Source organism: Wyeomyia smithii, chromosome 2, assembly GCF_029784165.1.
Source record: "Wyeomyia smithii strain HCP4-BCI-WySm-NY-G18 chromosome 2, ASM2978416v1, whole genome shotgun sequence".
NCBI lineage: Eukaryota > Metazoa > Arthropoda > Insecta > Diptera > Culicidae > Wyeomyia > Wyeomyia smithii.
In genome coordinates this window covers 39223864-39241897 of record NC_073695.1, presented here as the reverse complement: position 1 = coordinate 39241897, position 18034 = coordinate 39223864, and the positions used below count along the sequence as shown (strand labels likewise).

The 18034-nt window shown below is 41.8% G+C and overlaps 4 protein-coding genes across 4 annotated transcripts in view; 1 reads left to right on the top strand and 3 right to left on the bottom strand.

Annotated features, from left to right (window-relative positions):
* Nucleotides 1–1178: 1178 nt before the first annotated feature.
* On the bottom strand, nucleotides 1179–5703 carry LOC129722094 (uncharacterized). Its single transcript, XM_055675332.1, has 2 exons — nucleotides 4790–5703; nucleotides 1179–1852 (listed from the first exon to the last, which is right to left on the bottom strand). Exons 1-2 carry the CDS (start codon nucleotides 5625–5627, stop codon nucleotides 1788–1790), a joined length of 903 nt encoding a protein of 300 aa, XP_055531307.1. The 5' UTR covers nucleotides 5628–5703; the 3' UTR covers nucleotides 1179–1787.
* A 5940-nt stretch (nucleotides 5704–11643) lies between these two features.
* Nucleotides 11644–12760, bottom strand: LOC129722095 (ubiquinol-cytochrome-c reductase complex assembly factor 1-like). The gene is made up of 3 exons (XM_055675333.1): nucleotides 12610–12760; nucleotides 11819–12544; nucleotides 11644–11762 (listed from the first exon to the last, which is right to left on the bottom strand). The coding sequence occupies exons 1-3, from the start codon at nucleotides 12643–12645 to the stop codon at nucleotides 11673–11675; spliced, it is 852 nt and encodes a 283-aa protein (XP_055531308.1). The 5' UTR covers nucleotides 12646–12760; the 3' UTR covers nucleotides 11644–11672.
* Nucleotides 12761–13354: 594 nt separating this feature from the next.
* Nucleotides 13355–16032, top strand: LOC129722089 (activating signal cointegrator 1 complex subunit 1). The gene is made up of 4 exons (XM_055675324.1): nucleotides 13355–13614; nucleotides 14759–14846; nucleotides 14909–15334; nucleotides 15396–16032. The coding sequence occupies exons 1-4, from the start codon at nucleotides 13500–13502 to the stop codon at nucleotides 15814–15816; spliced, it is 1050 nt and encodes a 349-aa protein (XP_055531299.1). The 5' UTR covers nucleotides 13355–13499; the 3' UTR covers nucleotides 15817–16032.
* LOC129722088 (activated Cdc42 kinase-like) overlaps nucleotides 15854–18034 on the bottom strand; it is a 61694-nt gene continuing 59513 nt past the window's right edge. The window contains exons 8-9 of the mRNA XM_055675323.1: nucleotides 16453–17964; nucleotides 15854–16392 (exon numbers count right to left, since the gene is read on the bottom strand). Coding sequence (XP_055531298.1) covers nucleotides 16204–16392; nucleotides 16453–17964 — 1701 coding nt within the window. The 3' untranslated portion in view covers nucleotides 15854–16203. The remainder of the gene's footprint in view (nucleotides 16393–16452; nucleotides 17965–18034) is intronic.

Below are 18034 nucleotides of genomic sequence, written 5' to 3'. Positions count from 1 at the left end.
AAATTAAACTTCGAAACGCCATATAACCTAGATATTCGGTTCACTGCTAAAACTACTAGCGCTACTATCCTGGTTCAATGTCGATCACGAATTATTTCATTTTTTTTTATAAAATGCAAGTATCAGGTTCGAATGGCACCACTCAAATGATTGGATGAATAATGAACCTATTATCGTCCTTAAATATCGTAAGTTCTGTAGTTTAAACGACGGTTTCGTCTTTTCACGCCAGCAATTTCATTCACAAGCTCTACACTCCGGGATTTTCAATCAACAGCACTTACTTCACTATTGGTTTGATTGCAAAATTGTAACACTTTCAGATGCCCGTAGTCTTCGCATCTATAAACGTCCTTTAACGGTTTTCGTCGTTATTTCCGCATTTTAGGCAAGCAACAACAAAAAAACTTTTTGCGATAGCGGAAAACTTCAAACACGTAATTTCACAAAATGTCTCATGGCTTGCTTTGGTGTTTGCATGATTTTTTTCCATTTCATTGGCCCTGACACAAGTAAAAGAGATTTTTAAGGCTGTTCGCACCTACGCGAGTTCTTATAAGCAATTGTCAATTTATGAGTGAAAACAAAAGCAAAAATATTTCCCTCCTTCACTTTCGCAAGCAAAAACCAAACCAATATCAACAGAGTCGTCAGGGGCAATAGCTGGCGAGGAAGAGAAACACCATTCAACCTACTGCTAGCGCTACTAGGTATCTTCTTTCAATGGCGAAAAAAATAAAAGAAATATTCAAAAAAAAAAAAAATTAAAAAGCAAAGTATAATTTTCATGCAAAGAATTAGCCTTTGCTCTTAAAAGCTTTAAAGGTTCATGAAAGATGTGCTGAAAAATCTAACGTACTAGTCGAAATCTTTCGACAACGGATATACAATACAACGTGATCTATTCAAAACAATCTTCGCACGGTTTGAATCGATTCCTTGATTGTTTTAACGATTAAGAAACGCGACAAAAATCCGTTACCCCCCGAAAGAAAACGTCCGTTTTCTCTAACATGCTGAACGAGAATGAATGAATTACTATATTGTAATTCATTGTAATTGTAATTCATCGGACCACACCCTGGCAGACAAGCGTCCGCCCATCTACATTTACATGCTAGGTGAGGACCTACAAGCCTATTATGTACCTTAGTACCACTTAGTAGGAGTTCGGATAAAAACCACTTATTAAACACTTGTTACTTGATCCAAAACCAAACTGACTGAGTCAGCCCCGCGCAGCGGGTTTTATTCCTCCTTTGCGTTACAGTATTGGTGTTCGATAGAACTCTCCACTCCGGAGGAGAAGTTATATTGATTATATATCTTTATCAATCGGACTCGGCCTTTACTGGGCCTTATTATTACACCACAATTCTTATCCTTTTAAATTTTTTAATCCATCGAAAACATCATTTAAAATGTACTTTTCTTAATTATATAATTTTGTATAAAATAGCGATTGCGTTCTTTAACGCTCATTATAATTCAAACTTCTGAAAGCGTATAATTACGCCAACTCGATCAATCGATCGATACAATATCGAAACACGTTTAAACAATTAATCTACAAATTTTCTTTGATTTATCTTTTATAAACTCTCCTCGGTCGAACCTTTAACCTTTCAGAACGTCTAGGACTTGGCGTTTTTGGTTCCGTTCCTTCATGATCGCCTTTGCGAAACCTCTTTGCAGCCACATCATCTGGAAACCCAAGGAAATCCTCCTCCGAGACCAGCCTACGCTTACAGTGACTTCTGCATGGAACCGCCACGTTTGGAGAATTCTTAGAGTCTTTCTGGACCCTCAATTGCGAGCGATGCGCCTTTGTCGTTACGCTTCCAATACATATCTGAAATATTATAGGAGAACACTGTTTTACAAACTTTGCTTTTATCCATCTAGAATCATTTTTATTGTTATTATTTTTATACCAAATGGTATCTCCTAAATTCAGATTAGTAATTGGATCCACCGAAACTGATTTTCTATTACTAGTAATATCACAGTTTCGATTAATTTTTGTATCATCAATAGAATCGTCAGTTATCTTTGGTTTATATAGCTTCTTAGGATTAATTAAATCTAATAAAATCTTTGGTGTATAATTTAATAATTTTTCGGAAGGGTAGCTTCCTTCTTTCGGTAAACAAGTGTTTCTATAGTTAATAAGAAACAAACTGATTTGATCCTCCGTTTCCAACTTACTCACTTCTTGATCAAACAGACATTTCTTTAGCACATCCTTAACAATCCTGACCGACCTTTCGGCTTGTCCGTTACTGGAGGGATTGTAAGGAGGACTCTTCATGACAATTATTCCTTGTCTTGTTAGAAATGAAATAAAAGTGGAGGAATTGAAGGGAGGACCACCATCTGTTACCACTACATCCGGAAGACCAAATCTGGCGAAAACAGCAATGAACTTTTTAATAACTTTACTAGCATCTGTACCAAATCTCATCCACTCTACTTCGATCCACTTAGAAAAACTGTCTACGATCAGCAAAAATACCTTTTGTCCGAAGTAAAAAAAATCAGCATGTATTCTGCTAAACGGACGAATCGAAGGAATCCAATGTGATTCGATTTTATTTTTAGGAACTGTTGCCATTCTATTGCATGAATCACAAGCATGTACATAAGCCTCAATTGCTGCATTTATACCAAACCAGTAAACTGACCTGCGTGCCATCTGCTTCATTTTAACAATTCCAGAGTGATTTGCATGCAGTAACTTTAAAATTTCTTTATGCATAGCTTTTGGGATAACCACCCTGTCCTGGAAAATCAAACATCCTTCAACCAACTCCAAATCATGCCGATTAGAGTGTATGTTTATCAATTCTTTGTCGATTTTCTCAGGCCAACCACGCTGGAAATGTGTTATTATTCTTTGTAAAAAGCTATCCTGCTCTGTCTCTTTAGCAACTTTTGAAAAATTCATTGGAACTTCTTGTGTAAAATTTAAACTTTTTACAAAATCCTTGTCAAAATCAGTCGGAACTGGTTGAGGGAGTGGAAACCGTGAACAAAAATCAGCATTTCCCATTTGCGCTGATGGTCTATAACATATCTCAAAGTCATATATTGCCAATTCTAAAATGTATCTCTGCAATCTGGTTACATAAATGGCATTTTTACCGGTTTTCCCGAATATTCCTACAAGCGGTTTGTGATCTGTGTATACAGTAAAGCTTTGGCCATATAAAAATTTATGGAATTTTTTAATAGTGCTTACCAAAGCCAAAGCTTCCAAATGCAAAATTGGGTAAGAACGCTGGGCTTTATTTAATGAAAAAGACGTGAAACAAATTGGTTTTTCTGTGCCATCTACCAAGTGAGCTATGACTCCCCCTAGTCCATAGCTTGATGCATCCGAAACCACCACTATTGGTTTTGTTGGGTCGTAAAATTCTAGCATGTTTGCATTCAATAAGGCAGCTTTGCTTTCTGCAAAGGCCTTTTCACAGTTATTATCCCAATTATATTTCACATCCTTTTTCAATAATTGGTAAAGACAAAACAACTTTGAAGAGAGATGAGGTACAAATTTCCCATAAAAATTCACGAGACCTAAAAAGGCTTTCAACTCGGTTACATTTTTCGGGGTAACTGCTTCACTAATTGTATTGACTTTTTCTGGACTTGGAAGTAGGCCATTCTCCGTTATAACATGCCCTAAATATGGTAAACTGGATACGAAAAATTTGCATTTCCCCCAATTTACCTTAATATTGGCCTTATTCAAACGCTCTAAGACTGAGTAAAGTTTCCTACGACAATCATCTCGATCCTTCCCTGCAACTAACACATCATCTAAATAAACCGAAACGTTTTCAAGACCAACTAAAACCTGTTCCATGACCTGCTGAAAAATTGCTGCACTAGAGGACGCCCCTTGCGGTAAACGATTGTAAACATATAAACCCTTGATAGTATTAATGACCATAAATTTTTTAGATTTTTCAGACAACGCTAACTGAGTGTATGCACCCTCTAGATCTAATGAACAAAATATTTTACAACCTGACAATCTAGCAAACAGGTCCTGCGCTACGGGAAGAGGATATGTATTGGGAATAATCAATTTATTGATGGAAACCTTGCAGTCAATAACCAACCTAATGTCCTGATTTTTTTTCATCACCACAACTACTGGTGAAGCCCATTCACTAGTTTTAATTGGTGTTATGACTTTCTCCCTCTCCAACATTTCTAAGTGCTGTATAACTTTATCCTGTAATCTGTAAGGTACAGCATAAGCTTTACGAAAAATTGGTGAATTTTCCTTCAACACTAAATCTGCCTCAAACCCAAGAATCGGTGAAGAAAAATCCTTGCAGAAAACATTAGGAAAACACGCCTTGATATCCGCGATTGTGGCATCTTTGTGAATATTTTCACTAATATTACCTACACTGAGAGAGTTATGGAATGTCCCAATTAGGGTAAAACACGTCTAACCAATTTCGCCCTAACAAAGGTAGAAAATCATTTTTGCTACTCAAGACAATTAATTCCAATTTTTTGCTAACTCCCCTTAAGACAACATCAACCAAAACACTACCACAGACAGACAACCTAGCCCCATCAACAACGACCAATTTTTTCCCACACTGATCAAGCGGCATTTTAAATAGTTTGTCATATAGTTGTTTTCCGATTAACGTAATGGAAGAACCACAATCTACTTCCATTTTCAATAATTGCTCTTGTATTGTAACATCGACCAAACAAGGCTCGTTAAATTTCTTATAGCTATTAATTTGCATGCACATAAAATCACCTGAATCATCTGATGACTCATCCAACCCGGAAGGCTTCAATCTACTAAAAAGTTGCTCTAGATTATTGCTTGCACTACAGCCCGGTCGCAGCTCATCCGCAAATCTAACCGTTGGTTTCCTCTGACTGTTGATATATTTAAAACATTTTTTTAAAACATGCCCAGATTTGCCGCAATAATAGCAAGTCAATTTTTTTTTAAATCCAAACCGCCTCTGCCTAGAGCTACTTCTGTTTCTGTCCTTACTACCACTCGCACTTCTGTTTCGCAATCCATACCGCATACCCGATTTGCTCCTACTTCTACTTCTACTTCTGTCTCTCTGCTGAGTATTACTCTCGAACCTATCTCTACGCCCCAATCTATGTTTTACCGATGCAATTTGTTCATTTTTGCCACCAATCATCTTTGCTCTGGAACCCGCCAGCTCCCAATTAATTATCATCCTTTCAGCCGTTGCCAACGTAAGATTTTCTTCTCCTAGCATTTTTTGTTGTAGGCCTTTATCATAAACCCCCATTAGGAGTTTATCCCTAATGGCGGTATCTTTAAATTCGCCAAATTCGCAAAATTCAGCTTGCAGTTTTACTGCCAGAACAAAATTTTCAGCGGTTTCGTCCGCTCCCTGAACCCGGTTATAAAATTTAAACCGCTGTATCAAGTCTGATTCCTTTTTGTCAAACCGCTCTTTAAGTTTTTTAATTATCTCATTATACTGTAGAGTCGATAAATCCCTAGCAGGATACAAAAGTTTAAGCTCCTCAAAAACTGCCGATCCGCTGAGAGTAATAAATAGCGCCTTTTGAGAGTTCTCAGGGACGTTATTATATTGGAACATAAAACCTAACCGTTCAACATAGTTTGAAAAAGATGCTCCCGGAATATAGGGCTCTATCGTGCCCACTATATTCGAAGCCATACCTGCATCGGATGAATATATTCGCTATGAATTTGCCAAGGAACAATGAAAAAAATTTCGTCGCTTACCAAATGCCGTGTAAAATACTCCCTGCTGATGTATCACGCACGACCGTACGCTCCACACCAATGCAATGCTGAAGTAAAGACGCCAATCACCGTCGCCTGTTGACAATGTTTCACCAAACGATCCAACAATTGCGCTACCGTATTAGCGCGTAGTCCACAGCACCACGCACAGCAAGCAGCAAGCAGCAACCACAACGCAAAGCAAAAGAACAATTCCCCAGCCACAGCAGCCACAGAGTGATGACACAAAAAAACGCTTCCTCCCGTTGGAGTAAACGTTTATTTCGGCTAGGAAATGAATAAAAAACACTTTAGCGAATTTGAATTTCAACTAGGCTCGTGGTATTCGAAACCCTAAAAATTGAACGTTGAAAAGTTTTGCAGAAAAAACCGTTAATCACAACGGTGCAGAACTACGTTCAAAATCTCGCGCTAAACGAGATACTAAAAAAATCAATCTCGCTATAGTATTTTTTTTTTCTTCGCTTGCACTTTACTACACTTTTAACTATTGATTTTGCTTTTTATTTAAATTTTTTTTGTCGAAATTTAAAATTCCTCACACTGTCGCTTTATCATAAAATTTTTTTTTTTTTTAACACTTCCTTTTTATCATTAAATCACTTGCTTTTCCCCGAAGCTTATTCTCTTTTTCCAGCACAATTGCTTTTTTTATTTAATTGTAAGACTTCTTTTCGAATTTACCACTCAAAAGACCTTTGTCTCCGCGGACAAAACCAAAACCGATTTCCCTTTGGAATCAACGGCTTTAGGATTTTGAGAAAAATAGCACTTTTACAAAAGGATCAGTTTAATAATTACTGACCTTTTCGACCTTCGATCGCTTTTTTTTTTTTTAAATTCTTTTGTGCACTTTGCACACTTTTTCTTACTTTTTACTACACACGCGAACCGAAAAACTATTTCTTCTCTTCGTCGCCACTTATTATGTACCTTAGTACCACTTAGTAGGAGTTCGGATAAAAACCACTTATTAAACACTTGTTACTTGATCCAAAACCAAACTGACTGAGTCAGCCCCGCGCAGCGGGTTTTATTCCTCCTTTGCGTTACAGTATTGGTGTTCGATAGAACTCTCCACTCCGGAGGAGAAGTTATATTGATTATATATCTTTATCAATCGGACTCGGCCTTTACTGGGCCTTATTATTACACCACAAAGCCTATCCGTTATCTCAAGATTTTCAGGAGACTTGAGATATGCGCTAGACCGTATAGCGCACCGGTTTCTTCCACTAGTAGGCGCAGGCTTTCAACCCGTCCCGCTAGTTTCAGATGCATTACTTAGAGGATAGGAGAAGGCAGAAAGTGAAAGGATAGAAGAGATATATTTAATTTGCTAAAATGGAATGACAAATTGGATAATTTATTATGTTATCAATCATATAAATATATGATTCATGTATTTATATTTATATAGATTGCTAGGTTCATTTATATATTTCAACTTACTTCTTATGCTTATGTTGTTCATCATGGAGTTTTTTTTTTCATATATGGACATCATGGAGTTTGCAAGAGAGACATTTTACTCACTTTGTTTGGATTGTCTGATGCAGGAAGTAGGTGTCATTCTGAGTCGCTCGCGTCATCATAACCTTCGAAGTTGCCGTATGAGTCTTCTTCATCAGGAAAGCTGACGAAATCGGAATCGTAGTCTCCTTCCATTTGTTCTTCTTCGATTCTCGTTTTCATTCTGTCTGCGAAAGCTCCAAACCTTCCTCTTTCCTCAGCCAGCTCCCTGAGATAGCTTTCCGAAAGATCGGTGCACTCTATATCGTGTTTCAGACAGGTTTTCCAGTTGTGACAAGGGCGTCCTCGTTTTTGAGGTCCAGGGATTTTATAATCTTCAGTCAGCTTCAGTATCTCGCTTTCCCCCATTCTAAGCAGGTGAGCCCAGTAGAGAAGCCGTCCAATTCCATAGGGCGTTCGGCGCTGTGTCTCGAAGCTGAATATAGACCAAGTACGATCTTTTGTTCCATGTCGCGTAGCCGATCTCGATTGTGCTTTGTTAGTGTTGACACTCTCAAAGCGTACAGCACAATTGGACTTATCACTGCTTGCTAAATCCGGAGTGATGTTTCTCATCTAAGTCGGCAGGTTTTCACGAAGCCCGCTACAGCTTGGTACGCTCGAAGCGCTTCTAGAGCCCGATTGGATACTATTTCCCGTCTGTTTAGTGAGCTGGTGATATATGCTCCTAAATATCTCAGCTTGGATACCACTCGCAGCTCAAAGTTTCCAAAACGTTCACTTCTTGGAGCGTCAAGGTTTTGCGTTCGTGATGGGTCCCGGATCAAAACTTCAGTTTTGGTGACATTGAGTTCTAGTCCAAACTCCTTCAGGCAAGGGCCGATGAGGTTGAGTAGTCTTGGAATCTGTGCAGGGTCTGTAACGATTAATAATATATCGTCTGCGTACACTCGCAGGCATGGTAATTTTATTCGCTGCGTCTGGCCTAGTTGTAATTCCGGCATCAGTTGTTTTAGTCGTTGGAGTGCTTGGTCAAGAAGGTACACAAATAATTTTGGTGACAGTGGGCATCCTTGCTTTATTCCTGTTACTTTATTGTGTTTCAGTTCTTTGCCCGAACCACTGGAGCGAGGTACGTTCGGTGAGACATGCGGATACGATTCTGTTTATCAAGTATGGGGGCACGCCCAACCTCGATAATGTCTCTGGCACCACGCGTAGATCGATGGTATCGAATGCTTGCCGTAGGTCCAGCGAAACGATATACGTGGTTCTACCTTTGCGCCATCGCTCGTCCAGCATTTGGCGTACGATGAATATTTGGTCCTCGGCGCTCCTGTTGTGATACGCAAACTGGTAGTTGTCAACGTCTCCAAGATATATTTCAAGCTGTTCCAGCAGGAATCTGGCGTATATCTTATAAATAACGGAACAGAGGGTGATGCGTCTATACTCGTCTGCGTTTTTGGGTCGAGGGTTTTTGGGAATAGGTATTTGGACAGTCTCTAATAGCCGAGGAGGCGCTTCATTTTGTTGCCATATTTGCTTCAAAATTTCATGGATGCGTCGATGTAGACTTTCGGGCCCATATCTCAGTAACTCCGGGCGTACCGCGTCCACACCCGTAGCTGTGCCGTTACGTAGGGTTAAGCTGAGGCGTTCTACGTCATGCCACGTTGGGCCTGAGTTAATTGGTGGTGGAGTCGGCTCTGGAAGCAATACCACTTCCGCTTGACTTGCGCTGGATTGTAGTTTCTCCTCCCACCTTTGGATTGGGATATACGTTGATGCACCTTGCGTGATTTTGCGGCGATGACGTTTTAAGTAACGAAATGTTAAACGGAGTCTTTCTAAAACTGGAAAGTTTTCTATGTTTTCGAAGAACAACTTAACTTTCTCTTCCTGGTGGTTTTCGTACGCTTTGCTTTTCCTTTTTCGTGCATCTCGGTACTTTCTTTTGAGTTCTGCATCGTTTCTGTTCGCTAGCAGCTCACGTTGAACCTTTTCAATGTCGCGACCGCATTTTCTTCTTCTGGGAGTTGATGGGGACGTGGATCCATTCAGCGTGGTTGACGCAGTGTCTCATATGGCGGTTATGGTAGACTCGATAAGCTGGTTTGTGCTGCCTACAGTGCCGTCATTTTGGATATCTAATTTCCTGGTAAGTACTTTAGAGTAGCGTTCTTCTGCTGCAGGATCGGTTGTCAGAAGAGAGACTCGGTAGTTCGGTTGTCCAATTTTTCTGGCCCTTCCATCCTTGGTGTTAACGTTGAATTCGCTTTCTGTGGCACGGGGGGTTTCCGTTCTTGCATTCGGTTGACGATGACGTACCGTCAGTAGCAGCATGCGGTGGTCAGAGAACCCTGCTGTTCCTTCCACCGCTTTGCACTTTGGCCGCTGGAAACGAGGTATGATTGGCATAACCACATGATCGATCTGTGATTGGTTTGTGCCTCGACTCCATGTGCGCAGGACACTATGACATGGCCCAAACGAACTGCAAAGTTTATAGTTGTAGGCCTGGAGGATGTCTTTGAGTTCATCCCCGTTCGCGTTACTCCAGGGATGATACAAGAGTTTTCCGACATTTGGTCGTTCAGCTGGTAGCAGGTCACGATCGGAGGAATTCGTGTATTACACTGTATTCGGGGTCAGCTTGTCCTCTTGACGATCTCGCGTAAACAGAGATTATTATAAGTTGTTCACCAAAAATTGGTAGAAAAATGGCGCATGAGCTGTCAGATATCCGTTGGAATTTGTATCTTGGCACCAAATCTCGTTGAATCGCGATAGCTGTTCCTCCGCCCATTCTGTTGTTGTTGCCTGGCTTGTTGACATTACCACAGGTACGATGTGGTTCTAATTGTGCAGGTCGCTAATCGCGTTCCCTGTAAATTTGCTATCGCAAATCTGTTATCACGCAGAGTCTGATCAACTAGCTCCCTGTCGCTTTCTTGAGAGCATCCGGAGACGTTCCAAGTCGCTATCGTGATGGTTTCCGACACATCAACTGCACATGCTGTTGTGCTCTGAATGTCACTATGTTGTGTCACTTCGTGTGTGTCTGTTGCTGCTGGCCCTCGGCGTTCGGTTAGTAGATGGTGGATTGGAAAAGGGTTCTGCGTAGGAGGTGAAAAACCGGGTGTTGGGTTATGGCGACGTTTGACTCTCGGAGGTTCGTCGTTTTCAATCAATCTTATTACGCTGTCGCAATGATTGTAAGCACCGTATTCGTTGGATCTGTGAACTATGCTCAGGTCTTGTTGGTTTCGCACTCCGGGTTCTCCTATTGTTGTCATGCTTGCGTTTTCTGAGTACACTCTAATGTTATACTCGAAAATGGCAGCCACCGCTCTGATACTCTCTTCTCCGCCCCAGAATCCAGGTGTTGCGAGGTTGCGCATGTAGTGTTCGATGAGTTGGGCTGCTCACATGGTGCCGTGTAGTTCTGGAAATATCACTTGGGCTTGTGCCGTCAGTTGCTCTTCGAGCGATAATATTCTACAACTAGTGCTCGGAGACTGCGGGCGTGAAAGTTGTTGAGCTCTGTTGCCGGGAGTGATTGCCATATTTGGTGTGCTAGCGATGAGAACAGGCAGTTTCCATCGCCAGGGATTGTGCAGACCACCAGCGTTCCTTCTCGCACATTAACCATTTGTGTTTCCATTTCGTTTCATCTCTGTTAGCTATTATTGTTTCGCTTCTAGCTACTAACTTAGAATACCTGTGAAAGGTTTAGTAAAGTTGAAAATTAAGAAGGTTATATTGGAAACTGTTGAGTATGACATGTCGTACGGTCTCGCCCTCCGGATGTCCCGGTTGACAACCCGACCACACACTCACGCTCATCTTTTTAGCGCCAGCCGGTGGGGACTTGGTCCAGTACCCATTGCCTTCCTTATCTCTATTCCTCTCACCTTTTCGCAACATTGTGATAAAATGGGCGGAATATATTTTAATATGAGATAATTATTGCAGACGACTTTCACTTGTGAAAGATCGACAGGTAATCGGTGGGAGACCACCTGGCTCCTCATAGCATCATGCTTAGAGGCGGGCCGGAAGAGTTGATGAGCTTCCCCCCCCATGCTGAACGAGAAAAGTAAATATCATCCAAAAATAAATTTGGTACCTACAATTTGTGTAGCTAATTTGAAGTTGTTTTAGAACATATAAAAACTCCATGTAACCTAAATTACTAACATTTGACTGCTCAAACAGCTAGCGCTACGATCCTACTTCAGTGTTGATCGCGAACTGAAGTTTCGACTTTTTGAGAAAGCAAAGGGTAAGGTTCGATTTGCCAACACTATCAAATGATCAGTTTAATCTTTAAATTTCGAAAATTCTATAGCATAAACAAAAGGTTCACCTTTCACTCCAGCGTTTATATTTACAGCCTCTACAATCCGGGTTTTTCAATCAACGGCAGCCACTTCACTGTTGGTTTGATTGCAAAATTGTAACGGTCTGTCTTATCCAGCATTTCCATCTAAAACAAACATGAATCATAAAGTCGCAAAGGAAAAAACAAGCCAATCAACGTACCTGTCTCCTCACGTACTTAACTAGTAGCTCCAGATGCTCGTAGTCTTCGCATCTACTGGAGAAGAACCTCCGCCACAGGGCACCCGACAGCACCTTGTCATCGCTGCTGATGCCCTCGTCGTAAGCCATCAGCGTGGCCTGAAATTGCTCTGAAAGAAGTTGAATTTGTGGCCGTACAGCCGACGGGTTATCAGCCGCTAGCTGCTTCGCCCGGGTTGTCACATCATTCCACATTGTTTCTACTATGCAGTTACGCATGAACCGACCAGCAGCATCCTTCTCCGGTCCTTCGGCCATGGCACGTACCAGCAGCATCCACACATGCAGCTCGGTTATCAGGAACCAGGTGTTGAAGGAATTAGGCATATTGAAGTACGTGAAGAATTCGTTGTAGTTAACGCAATCGGCTACCGATTCGTACAGATAGCAGCTCGACATCCGCAGACGGACTTTAGAGTTGTCCAGCCAGCCCATTTTTTTGATGAAGCGCTTCAAAAATCCTCCCTCTGTCTCAGCACTTACGGAGGTTTGATTAGTTCCAGTCGCAGCGGGATATGCTCTGGCAGTTTCTGTGGATAGTAGCGCCAGCCGAGTTTGCAAAGGTCTACTAGGCGATTTTAATAAGTGCAGATCCTGTGTACTCGAGGTCGAAAGCTGATGTGCCAGGTTGATTGACAGTCGACTGCTATTAATTCGCAGTACTGTGTGGAATAATTCGTTGGCAAACTGAAATTTAATCAACCGAATATTATCTATAAATATAAGCTTTGTACTGTGAAGTATTCACGAACCGCCACCGTCTTGCCGGTCAAAAAGCTGGCCATCATCGATTAGCACTTGATTGTATCGCTCAGAATTCAGGACCAGCCCAAACTAAACAGAAAACTTTTCGCACTTGTATTATGTAAATCTGACGTTTCGGGAACTGCAGCTGCTGCAACCAGCGTTGCCAGGTCATTTTTTTTTAAATCTGGAAAAGGCAAAATAAAAATCTGGAAAAAATCTGGCAGTCATTTCGTGGAGTGAAAGGATAATTTTTCGGATAAAAGTCTTGGGGTACGCAAAATTTGAGGTGACAAAATTGCAAAATTTCGCGCCAAAATTGAAGTGATGACCTCTTTGCGGAACAGGGAAAATAAAATCTGGATAAAATCTGGATCTTCCATGAAAAATCTGGATAATTGGACATCAAAGCTGTTTACCTGGATACATGTTCAAAAATCTGGATAATCCAGCTAAATCTGGATACCTGGCAACGCTGGCTGCAACACAAACGATGAAATGCAACCTCTGCTCTGATAGCAGAGCGGTCAGAATATTTTGAAGAATCAACCTTTTCAGAAATATTATGAAGAATTCACTGAAAAATGGTATTGACAAACTACGAAAAGTACATTTAATATAATAATCAAAAAGCATAATTAAGGAACTAATATCATTAAAGGCACTATATCACAAGAAAGTTTAACTACATCAGCGAGATGTTCAATTTAACAGTTTAAATTTCCCAAAAATCTCTGGCATCTATGCACACGACAGTGCTGTTTGTTCATTTGCTGGTGGGTTTGCTTGCGGTATTTATCGTATTTATTATTTTTCTTATTCAGCTTTCTACGAACGATAATGGCTAAAAATTAGGTTGATATTGTTTCAAATAATTAAAACCTTATAAAAAGTCGAAATGGATGTGTTGTCACCGGAACTGATGTGGATTGGTACGCGCTGTTATCGTGTAAATCAAGTTTCCGAACAATCTGAACTGCAGCAGGATGAAAACACACCATATGTTGAAGAAGGTATGCCTACTTACTGCCGGTATCGTTAACTATCGTCGTTTTGTCTACTTGGAATTTTCGCATTATTTTCAATTATTTTTTATTTTAATTATTAATCATTGTTACAAAAAATCGTTAGAACGAATAAGAAAATGATTTTTTAGTTTTCGGATGGGCTAAATCCGGAACTAGCGCACGCCGTGAAATTAGAGCAGATACAAAAAGTTCATTAAATATGCTTTGCGCCAACTACCGTGGAATGATCCAGTAAACTTACCAGACTACACCGCGCGTTGAATGCTTCTTAACTTGAAAACTCTCGCAGCCCGTCGAATCAAGCTGCAAAGAATGTTTGTTTTCGACATAATAGAAAATGTTATCGACTGTCCAGAACTGTTACAGCACATTAATTTTAATGTCACCCCCGCGAACCCTCCGAAGTAATCCCACGAATAATTTACCGTTTCACAGAACTAGTTACGGACGTGATAGTTCATATAATGCATGTTTGAAGGCATGCAATGATGTTAGTAACCTTCATGAATTTGGTATGACGGAAACGGCTTTTAAAATAGGATTAGAAAGGAACCGTTCCCCAAACATGTGGTCATCTTTTGATCACTTTTTATACCCCCCGTACTCCCCCTTGGACTCTCGTGGTCTTTTGGTCACCTCCCTCTTGCGACCACGTGGTCTTTTTATTTGTCAAGTGCCAAAAATTCGCTTAAATGTTTTATATTTTTATTATTTAACTTTCAGTACCTACCTACATTCTATATTTCTAAAATGCAAAAGCTTCATTCTTGACTTGGTGGCAACAATAAATTATAAGTCAGGAAAAAAGACCACGTAGTCATTTCGTTAACTCCCCCACCCTCGTGCGTGGTCTTTCATGATCTTTCGACAAATCCCCCCGTCCTCCTCTTTATGACCACGTGGTTTAGGAATGGCCTCAAATTAGAATAAGCTAAAATTAGTCTGTACGATTTTCATTCGAAGACGAGAAACAATAAAATAAAGTGGTTTTCGAACAGATTTAGCATATTAAATGCAATACGGTTCGGCCACGGGCTGAATATTTGAGCAGAGAGAAAGTGCCATATTTTCTGGTTTAACATCAAAAAACGTAATCAGCTAAAAATGTCTTCCTGAATTCTCTTCACAGACTTGTATGAAGAAGACGATCGAGAGACGGACTATGATATTCAAATGGTTGACGGTGGAAAATTTCAAACATCCTTCCACGTACCTTCGTAAGTTTCCTTAACCAAATGAAAACGAAGCACTTACCTCGAAACATCTTTTTCGCCGGCAGAGTTTTCTTCGCAATGATCATCGGCAGTAAGGGAACCACCAGACGTCGGCTGGAGGCAGAAACAAAAACGCAAATTATCGTACCGAAACAGGGAACGGAGGGTGACATCACGGTAAAAGGTAGCTCCCGAAAGGCTGTAACTGCCTGTCGGCAACGTGTCGAACTGATTGTGTTGGGTGCCCGCAGTCGGCAGCAGTTCACTCACTTCTTGTCCGTTCCGCTGACTGCCAATGAGATCAAAACCAAATACGTGAAATTTCGGGAGAAAGTTCTGACGGAACTCCCGGTTGGATTAAGTATAGACGAATCGCTTTTTCAAAAACCGGACAAGCTACATCTGACGTTATTTACGATAAGCTTGATGGACAACGAGGACCGATCGCAGGCTGCGTTGCTGTTACAGCAGTGTCGTGAAACAATCATTGAGTTGGTTTCTTCTTGTTCGAGTTCTGTTTGTCGGGCCGCTTTCATATTGATTTTATTGCAGTCCAATCTTGGCTAGTTACGGATCGATCGAAATACGCCTGCGTGGTTTGGAGTACATGAATGACGATCCACACGCCGTTGATGTCCTGTACGCTAAGGTGGAATCCGAACCATTGCAGCAGATAGCGGATCAGCTAATGTTGCGTTTCATTGCCAGCGGGTTCGTTCAGGAGAAGTACGACCGGGTGAAGCTACACGTGACGCTAATCAATTCGCTCTTTCGGGATGGCATCGCAGTGGACGGCAGCGAGGAGCAACAGCAGCCTCGCAACTCCAGGGTTACGTTTGACGCCACAACAATACTGCGAGAGTTTGGTCACTATGATTTCGGCAGCCAGCGGGTAACTGATATACATCTTTCCCAGCGCTACTCGACGGCGTGCGATGGGTATTATGAAGCGACGGGGTTTATTAAATTGTAAGAGAGGTGGCGCATTCTTTCTAATAACACACAGGCGCTGCTTTCAGAAACATCGATAACATAAAAATATGTCAGTATAATATATGAGAATATACTTATCAAGCTATTTTGGCAATCATTGTTCGATTTGTTTTTCTCTTGGAGCGAAATAAAAAAAGGTTAGAAAAATAAATTTTTGATAAATGGTTAGAAAATGAAACAACGCGAAAAAAACGCAGCTGCACTGGAAGTATTTTTATTTCTTTTGAGCCTGGTTTTGAGAGGTTCCTTCCTGCTACGGTGAAGGGCAGTTCAGAGAATACTTATCGTAATACTTTTCTTTTTGTTCGGTTGCTCAGGGAAGACATTCGTCAAAACAAGAAGCGGAAGTATTGTGTGTATGGCTTAACTACTTGTGCGCCTTTAGCTTGAGTGCCGTCGTGTGTAAGTCCCAGTCGTAGCTTTCCAGCGCGTCGCGACACTCCAACAGTGAAAGATTGAAAGTGGACAGGATATTTTGCAGCTTGCACAGTTTTATCGCCTTGTGGATGTCCCAGTCGATGAAGTCCAACGTGATCATGCACTGCTCTGGTGGGGTCTAAAAGAATACGAATTGGTTAGCTGAGTGTTCCCTCGTCAGTATCTGACTAATACTCACATTTTTTCCCAGCACTTTGGACATGATGCGCACTTCGTCCGATTCTAAACCGCGGGCGCGTCCTTTCGGTTTTTCGGCGAATTCTAGCAGATCTTCGCAGCTGACGTAGTTAATGGACTTCTTCAGATCACCCTCGGCGACCGACGCGGGGGAGGTTGGCAGCCCATCGACGTCGTCCTCGTCTGGCACTGCTGACGGTGGTGGAGGGGGTGCTGCTCGCGTCGATTGATACGATTCGGCTAGAGCGGCGTTCAGCGTGGGAGCCGGTCCTGCCGGGGGTGGAGGTGATCGCAGGATGGACTTTTTATCGACAGTTTTAGTATCGACAACGTCGACATTGCGCAGCACGTCTTCAACTAATTTGATCGATTTTTTGCTCTCGATATCGTACAGTGCACTGGTAAAACTATCGACAACATCGATCGAAGTTGACGGCGATGAATGGTCCGCCACTTTGTCTGCATCGTTTTCCAGAATCGATTCACAGTGTAGAGAGGCGGTGTCGACGTTGAGATGGTGGCTGTTGTTTAACTGATGGGTCTGAATGATGTCTAGGTTTTCGTAGGTTGGATCCCGAGCTAGAGACTGTCGGTTGGCAGCGTCCTTCTCGTTGCGACGCCGAGTAAGAATCGTGCTTGTTGCGGGAATCGTTGCCGGAAGGGTTGTCATAGTTGGGGTCGATTTCAGATGAGGAAAATTTTTTTCCACGAACTCTTTACCGTAGGATTTTTGCGGTAAGGTTGTGTTGTTGTTAACGTACGAATGACCTATTTCATTGAGCTTCGAAGAGTCGGAGGAAGATTTTTCCAGCACGTGGTTCGAGTCTAGATTGACGGAATCATCGTGTGGGACAAGGAAGACATCGGTTTTTTCCTCGATGGGCGTGATCTGGGTTACTTTGTTGAGCGTTCGTTGTAGACCGGAAGCCGGAATAATTAGTGGATATTTTCGTACGTGTCGTTTTTGGTTGCTGTCGTATATTTTGTTGCGATCCCGTGGTGGGAGAGGAATCGGATTAGCTGCAGCAGCAGCCAATGGATCAGTGTTCGTTTCGGAACCATCACCAGCAGCGGCATTGTTGTACGTGTATTCTGGACTTGTCAGATAGCTGGGACTTTCGCACATTCCATCCTTATCATCCAGCGACACCAGATGTTCTTCTGTGCTACTCTGAGTTTGTATTTTCAAGCGTGGTCGCAGAGCGGAGAAATTTTTGCTTCTCAACATTCGCAGTGGATTTGAGTCATCGCCGCCAGAGCTGGTGTCTTCGTTGGTAGAATGTAGCCCAGGAGATTTCGGCGCCGGATGCGTGGGAGGTGCTGTAAAATCGATTTCCTTGAAGCGGAAACTGCCGGTTCCGGACGAGAACGTGCTGCTGGCCAAAGTGTTGAAGCGAGAACGCGGCAACGTAGACGACGTGAAGCACTTTAGATCGCTGGGAAAGACGCTGACTCCGTGCGGATTCTCTACCAGACTATTGTAAGCCTGTCGATGTTCCTCGGTGATGATGCTCTGTAAAGTTAATAGAGTTCCCGGAAACGGAAAACGGGTGTTGGAGTAGGAAAAGGAAAGACCAGCGGAA

Coding starts and splice junctions, on each gene's coding strand:
- LOC129722094 (XM_055675332.1), bottom strand. CDS start 5,627: ATGTTCCAATATAATAACGTCCCTGAGAACTCTCAAAAGGCGCTATTT. Junction 1,853..4,789: donor TGAGTCATCAGATGATTCAG/GTGATTTTATGT, acceptor ATAATATTTCAG/ATATGTATTGGAAGCGTAAC.
- LOC129722095 (XM_055675333.1), bottom strand. CDS start 12,645: ATGATGGCCAGCTTTTTGACCGGCAAGACGGTGGCG. Junction 12,545..12,609: donor TGACCGGCAAGACGGTGGCG/GTTCGTGAATAC, acceptor ATTAAATTTCAG/TTTGCCAACGAATTATTCCA. Junction 11,763..11,818: donor TTAAGTACGTGAGGAGACAG/GTACGTTGATTG, acceptor TGTTTGTTTTAG/ATGGAAATGCTGGATAAGAC.
- LOC129722089 (XM_055675324.1), top strand. CDS start 13,500: ATGGATGTGTTGTCACCGGAACTGATGTGGATTGGTACGCGCTGTTAT. Junction 14,847..14,908: donor ACATCCTTCCACGTACCTTC/GTAAGTTTCCTT, acceptor TTTCGCCGGCAG/AGTTTTCTTCGCAATGATCA. Junction 15,335..15,395: donor TGTCGTGAAACAATCATTGA/GTTGGTTTCTTC, acceptor ATTTTATTGCAG/TCCAATCTTGGCTAGTTACG.